This window comes from Stegostoma tigrinum, chromosome 14 (assembly GCF_030684315.1).
Source record: "Stegostoma tigrinum isolate sSteTig4 chromosome 14, sSteTig4.hap1, whole genome shotgun sequence".
In the NCBI taxonomy this organism is placed as follows: domain Eukaryota; kingdom Metazoa; phylum Chordata; class Chondrichthyes; order Orectolobiformes; family Stegostomatidae; genus Stegostoma; species Stegostoma tigrinum.
Window position 1 is genome coordinate 37705734 of NC_081367.1, and position 6824 is coordinate 37712557.

General features: G+C 45.2%; 1 protein-coding gene across 1 annotated transcript; it reads left to right on the plus strand.

The window, feature by feature from the left end:
• The first annotated feature begins 1473 nt into the window (after positions 1-1473).
• ptmaa (prothymosin alpha a) lies at positions 1474-6622 on the plus strand. The gene is given in 6 exon segments (XM_048542039.2): positions 1474-1550; positions 1552-1648; positions 4308-4376; positions 4461-4563; positions 5651-5715; positions 6071-6622. Coding segments are annotated over 6 exon segments (438 nt in total). The 5' UTR covers positions 1474-1488; the 3' UTR covers positions 6113-6622.
• Positions 6623-6824: the final 202 nt, after the last annotated feature.

The window sequence follows — 6824 nt, forward strand, 5'->3', positions numbered from 1 at the left end:
AAACACAGAAAACTAGCACACACGTGTAGCAAGTAAGCAGCAAGGTTAATGGAATGTTAGTCCTTATTTCACAGGGGTTGGAGTTTAACAGTAGTGGATTCTTACTGCAGCCGTATAAGGTGGTGGTGAGACAACATCTGGAGTACTGCGAGCAGTTTTGGTCACCTCATTTAAGTGAAGACATAATTTCATTAGAGACAGTTCAGAGAATGTTCACAAGGAAGATTCCTGGTGTGGAAGGTTTGTCTGATGAGCTAAGGCTAAACATGATGGGACTCTACTCACTGGAGCTCAGATGAATAAGAGGCAGTCTCACTGAATCATACAGGACACTTGAGGGACTTGGGGTAAAAGCTGTGAGTCTAGATCCAGAGGGCATTGTCTCAGCATGAAGGGGCGGCAATTTAAGATTGAGGTGAGGACGGATTTCATGTCTCTGAGGGTTTTTGGATCTCCTTGCCACCGGCACCTGTGGAGGCTGAGTCCTCATGCATATTTACAGCTGAGATAGATAGATTTTTGATCAGTGGTTGCAGGATCTTTTCTGACCTTGGTCAGACGACATGATGCTTGTTCCCCTTGTGGCAGGATCCTCACTCTTCCCTGCCAGACACTGGGACACCTGCCCCGGTATTGGATTCTCACTTTCCCGCAGCAGAAGTCTCACTCTCACTGGAGCAAATCCTCACACTCTCCCCCGGAGCGGAGTCTCACTCTCTCCCGGAGCGGGAGTCTCACTCTCCCCCGGTGCAGAGTCTCACTCTCCCCCGGAGCGGGAGTCTCACTCTCCCCCGGTGCAGAGTCTCACTCTCCCCTGGAGCCGGATCCACACTCCCTCCCGGAGGGGGCCTTACTCTCACCCGGAGCGGGAGCCTCACTCTCTCCCCCAGTGCAGAGCCTCACTTTCCCCCGGAGCGGGACCTCACTCGCACCGGAGCCAGATCCTCACTCTCCCCCAGGAGCGGGAACCTTACTCACTCCGGAACCGGATCCACACTCCCCGCACCCCCCGGAGCCTGATCATTGAAATCCACGCTGTCCGTGTCTTGCGATTCACCAGATAGCCGGCCGTCGGGTGACTTCCTTTGATAGACATATGAGCGACCAATCACAGACCAGTGATCTCATAGAAGCAAATTTATGTTCCCTTTGTACATTAACCAATCAGAGAAGAGCGGGCTGACCCAGAAAAGTCCCCGCCCCCCTCAGCCCACCAATCACCACGTGCCGACACCCAAATGGAAGGCGTCAGGTCACGGCGCCATGCTCCCGACTGAAAGTGGGCCGATGGAGCCCGATGTGAATGTTTGTGTTGGTTTCTGCTCTCGGGGAGCGGCGGGCGGATTCTAGGGGGAATGATGGCGGTGCGTTGGGGCGTGGAGAAGACGGACCAATGGAGAGGCGAGCTGGGGCATGCCTGTCCAATGGGACGGCACGGCGCGTGTCACGTGCGCGCGGGCTGGGGACCGGGAGGCGGGTGCTGTGTAAATGCGCGAGCCGCCGCCGCCAGCCCCGCACTCGCGACTCGAGCCATCTTTGTATTGTTCCCGCAGCGGCTCAGCGCTCTCCCCGGCACCAGCTCCAGCACCGCACAGTTACAAGCATGTCAGACAGCAAGCTGGAAATCAATGTGGAGCGAAGCCCCAAGGTAACCCACCCTCTCACTCTTTTATCCCCCCAACCCCCTTCTCTGTCAGCGAGAGAACCTGCCTTCAAAATAATAACAACTCGATGCGGAGACAAATGTAACAAAAAATTGCAACAAACGTCATGTTGATACATGTGAAAGGAATCAGCACGGGCTCTTTGTGTTGAAGACGGCGTGTCTCCGATGTGATTGATGTCCGCCCGGGTCATCGCCAACACATTCGGGGAGGGAGAAAGTGTCTTTTCTTCCCCCTCTGCCACTTTTTTTTTAGAAAATAAAAGAATGTGATTCCTGATGTCTGAAGAAAGTGCTGAATGTGCCAGATACTTGCGAAAGTTGGCGTTCCGGAAAGCTGCGCTCGTCTCGCTTTCTGTCTTTCCCCTCCGCCCCCAGGCGGAATGCTGTTTTTACGGGAACTTCTGCATTTCGCCTCGGAACGGGGAGAGCAGCTCCCTACCCGGGTGTTGCAGATAGGTAGACTGTGTGGATGTTGTGATGAAGTTGTATTTCATAAACTTGTTGGCGGAGAGTTGTCTCAATTCGCCTTGGCAGCTAGTCTTTATTGCTCCGCGGAGGGCGACCTTTCCTTTCGGCGTTTTAGCAATGAGTTTGGTGATAAATCATTCTGCAGAAGTCGATCGCGCCTTTTTTTTAGTTCAACACCACCCCAACCTCCGAGCACCCTGGCTCTCCTGAACGGTAGCTGTGGTCTCCTTCGCTATTATCTTGTTCGGATACAGTTGAATTGCTTTGTAGCAACATCAAAGGGACAAGAGTCAAGTCTAGTGGCAGCACGCAGCCGGCTGCCAGTTCACATCCAGCTGCTCCTGTTTGAGTTCAGGTTGCAATGAGACGACTCTGTTCCGCAACACTGTCACAGTTCCCCTTTTCCGGGGGTCGGGACATTTGTTGACAGAGCGCAGTTTGAAGTTGGATCTTGTTGTTTGTGGCTTGTAATTTTTAGATGTTGTGAAGCGCGCGCTCTCCGGGTAGCCCTGCTCCCGTCTTCATTTAAGGGCGAATCAGCTCGCCAGTGTTAAAATGTATCGGAGCAATCTCTACATATCTAATTTATTCTTTATCTTAACTGAGCAGTCAGATAAAGGTTTACGTAAAATCAGGTCCGAATTGTTGACTTTTAAGCATTTCTCGTAGTTTTCGCGATATGCTGAGCAAATACATCGATCGGGATTCTGCTTGTTCCGGTCCTTTTTCCTCAAAGGAGGATGTCATGTTGAGAACACGTATCCATTTTTGCGGGCGCATATTGTACCGTGTTGTAAATATCCTTCGAGTTAATGGAAGGGATTACACTGAGCCTTGAGGTTTCAAATTTCCATTTGAAAAGAATCCTTCTTCTGTTCCCCCTTGCCCCCCCCCCCCGAAAAAAACGCAATCTCTCCGGTTTATTCTGTGAAAGCCCGATTGACCGTACGATAGCTGCCGGGTTAAACGGTGCGAGAATTTTTTTTGACTCTTTGTACTTGACATTTGTCCGAAGAAAAGCAGTCAGTTTGAAGCGTGGGAGCCGGAGTTTCACTTCCGTCTCTGAGACCGGGTCTGTCGCGCTTTCGGGAACTGAGTGAACCCATCGACTGCTTTTTGTTTAAAGGTGCCTGACCTTGGCTGCCTTTTATTTTCGGCTGTTGTACAATTTTATCATTGAGCCGATTATGTGTCTGCACCTTCAGTGCTGGCGGACGAGTCACTTTGATCCCGTGATTAAGCTTTCGGGGGTTTAGGGCTGGGTGGGGGGTGGGGAAGAGGTGAATTGCCTCTGGGATGATGCCAGCGATGACCGGATTAGTAAATAAACATTAGTAAACAGTTTCCCGAAGTTGAGTCGGGAATCGTCGGATCGCGAGGTGCATAGTGAAAAGTGGCGATGTTTGGTTATTTTTGTGACTGGGAGAAACACTAGCCCAAAAATATTCCGAAAAAGGATAAGGCGAAAGGTCGTTCCGCGTATACAGAATTTAGTTTGTTTTCGAAAAGGTAATTTTTATTGGATGGGATTATAAAAACAAAATCCATTTATTGTCCAGGTGGATCGCTTCAGCCTACTTCTAACGCATTCTGTATATGGGTGCAAGTCACCGACCTTATTTCTGAATCGTTGAGCGGGAATTATAACCTTTTTTAAACTTCCACGAAAAGCGAACTGATGTGTTGCTCTCGAGTGACTGGCACAATAGACGGCAGAGCTGAAGCTATGGAGATGGCGATGAACAAGAGTTTCGAGAGAGGTGGATGTGCGCTATTTCTGGCAATTGACGCGTGTAGGTGGTGCATGCGAAGCACGCTGAGTGTTTGGAGTCTGTGCGCTCGCTCTCTCTACGCCCTCCCCCGTGGGGTTGTTAAACAATAAGGCAGAGCTACAGTGTTAGACTGTCATTCCCAAAATGCCCTATGGCTTACAGCAACTTTAAATCTAAGGCGATGGATGGGGACACCTCGCGATGCCACTGGATTAGGTGGTGCCGCCTGTTGGGTGGGTCAAATAAATACGGACAGAAGCTTCTTTTAACGTCCATTTGACATGTTAGTCGACACTTTTTGTTTAAAACCCCAAACAGAGGGCGAGGCATTTTAATTTGGCTTTTAGCAACAAAAGTTTTGTTGATTTTGGAGCTTTTCAATCTTTTTTTCCCTCCCTAAGGACTTGAAGAAAACTCAAGAGGTAGAGCCTGAAAATGGCAAAGGCGACACACCAGCCAATGGAAATGCTGTAAGTTGCCAAGCGGTGTTATTTTAGATTACTTAACTAGAAAATCAGAAGTGTTTTGACATGGCTGTACTCCAATTTGATTAGGGGAATGAAGAAAATGGAGAAGAAGTTGAAGAGAATGCAGATGAGGTAGATGAAGAAAGTGAGGATGTTGGAGAAGATGATGAGGAGGAAGAGGATGAAGAAGGTAACTTGCATGTTATCACTATTTCACAGATTGATGTGACAAGATTTGGGAACTCAATGGGTTGATTGCATCAACCTCTTTAAATGACCTGACTAGAAAAGCTTAATAGAAAATAAGTTGACAGAAGTTAATATACATTTTGTGAAGTACATCTTTAACCACATCATGACGATATCAAGTACATCAAGCTATAACACTACATGTAGGAATCCCTGATCATAACTTTTCAGTCCAATTTCATAACTTGAAAAATTAACTTTTGGATTTCCTAGTTTCAGCTTGTCCAATCAAAGAATAAATGGTTAATCATTTTGAATAGCATGAAACATTACTTGTAGCATTTGAGTTGTCCTTCTGGCTTTGTTGCTAAATTGAGCTTCATTTTGTATGTTCAATTTTTTTTGGTCCCATTTTGTAACCATATATTAATATTCAGTTATTCTCTCTAGTGACGCTACTGGCCACTTTGAGAATGGCAGGTGGTTTCCAAATCCTCCTGTTTTTGTCACAGGTGGTACCTTGACTGACTGATGTTATATTAGATTCATAGAATCCCTACAGTGTGCGAACAGGTTCTTCGGCCCAACAAGCCCACACCAAACCTTGGAGCATCCCACCTAATCTACGCATCCCTGAACACTCGGGGCAACTTAACGTGGCCAGTCTACCTAGCCTGCACATCTTTGGACTGTGGGAGGAAACTGGAGCACCCGGAGGAAACCCATGCAGAAACGGGGTGAATGTGCAAACTCCACACAGTCAGTTGCCTGAGGGTGGAATTGAACCTGGGTCCCTGGCACTGTGAGGCAGTAGTGCTAACCACAAGCTAGTTTCAGGTGTTAGTTTTATTATCCTTTATAGTTTCACTTTCAGAGCAGAACAGTAGGTACTATAATTCAACAGATCTCAATATTTAAAGTTTTAATGTCATGAATTCATTTGTTTTGTTTGTACACTTTTGAATGGAATTAGGTAATGGATGCTAAAGTCTTGCATTGTGAATTAACATAGTGATGATGAAGGGAGGGTGTTAGCACTCTGTGATTGCACCCTTTGTTCAAAGGATGGCTACTTTCTCTCTTTCTAGATGAGGAGGCTGATGATGATGAATGTGAGGGGGCCGCACAGAAGCGGGTGGCTGAAGATGAAGAGGTATGTAAATTTTTTTGTTCCCTTTTTAGTAAATATGATATACAGTTACTGAAAATTGTTTTCTCAACTGCTTGTTTTGAGTTAGCTTTTATTCTCAAAAAAAACTTGCGTGCTGTGGTTTTGATATGATTGGAATTAATCTATATAGACTGAATTGCTGCATGGTCACTGTTTATTGAACATTCAATAAACAATGTGCATAAGAGTAGTGGAGCTAATAGTAAGGCCATGAAATTTGATTTCAATTAGCATTTAGCTATAATGACTGAAACAAAAAGACTGTTTGTATTTATATTTGTTTATAAAATGAGGCAAGATAACAATCCTTAATCATCAATGTTTTTCAAACCCATAGGATGATGTTGCAAAGAAGAAGCAGAAAACAGATGATGAATAAGCTGTATTTTCATCCACATTCCCCCTTTTTTTTTCTGTTGGAAAAACTTGGTCATCATCACTAAGTAGAGTGTACACCAGTGCAAGTCATCTGCAGAATTTTTAAAATAAAATTACTAAGACTTCATGGCCCTACTTCTTTCTTAAAATCCTAAAGGAGAATTTGTTTGTATTTTTATTTACATTTTATATTTTTGTACATATGGTTAGAGGTCAGCCAATTTAAACAGTGATCTCTGGTGACCAAACAGGGCTTTGAAGTTCTTCAGTAAAATTGACTTTACTGGTGGTTTGACCATGTCTTCACCACATTATTTTAAAGGTAATCTGTAAAAACAAAATTAATTTTGAGCATTCCAATAACTGTATGTACTTTAGCTGTACTATAAGTAGTTGGTTTGTATGAGGTGGAAAGGCCAAAGATCAAGGTTTTTTGTCTAAAATACTGTCCATTGTGGCCTGTTGTATGTGTGAAAAGTTTGTTGTCCACAATAAACCGGAATTTTATTTTGCTGAGTTTTTCTGATGAATTGACTCGTCGAGACATTTTTAACGTGCACATTACAGTTTCAAACACTTCACACACATTCTCAATGAGACTGAGGGAACAAAAGTTTTCCATTTTCAGACAGGCATCTTCATCCTTGAACTCTGATTTGCACTCAGTTGAAATGTTGAGTTAACATATCCAATAATGTTCAAACAGTATTTTA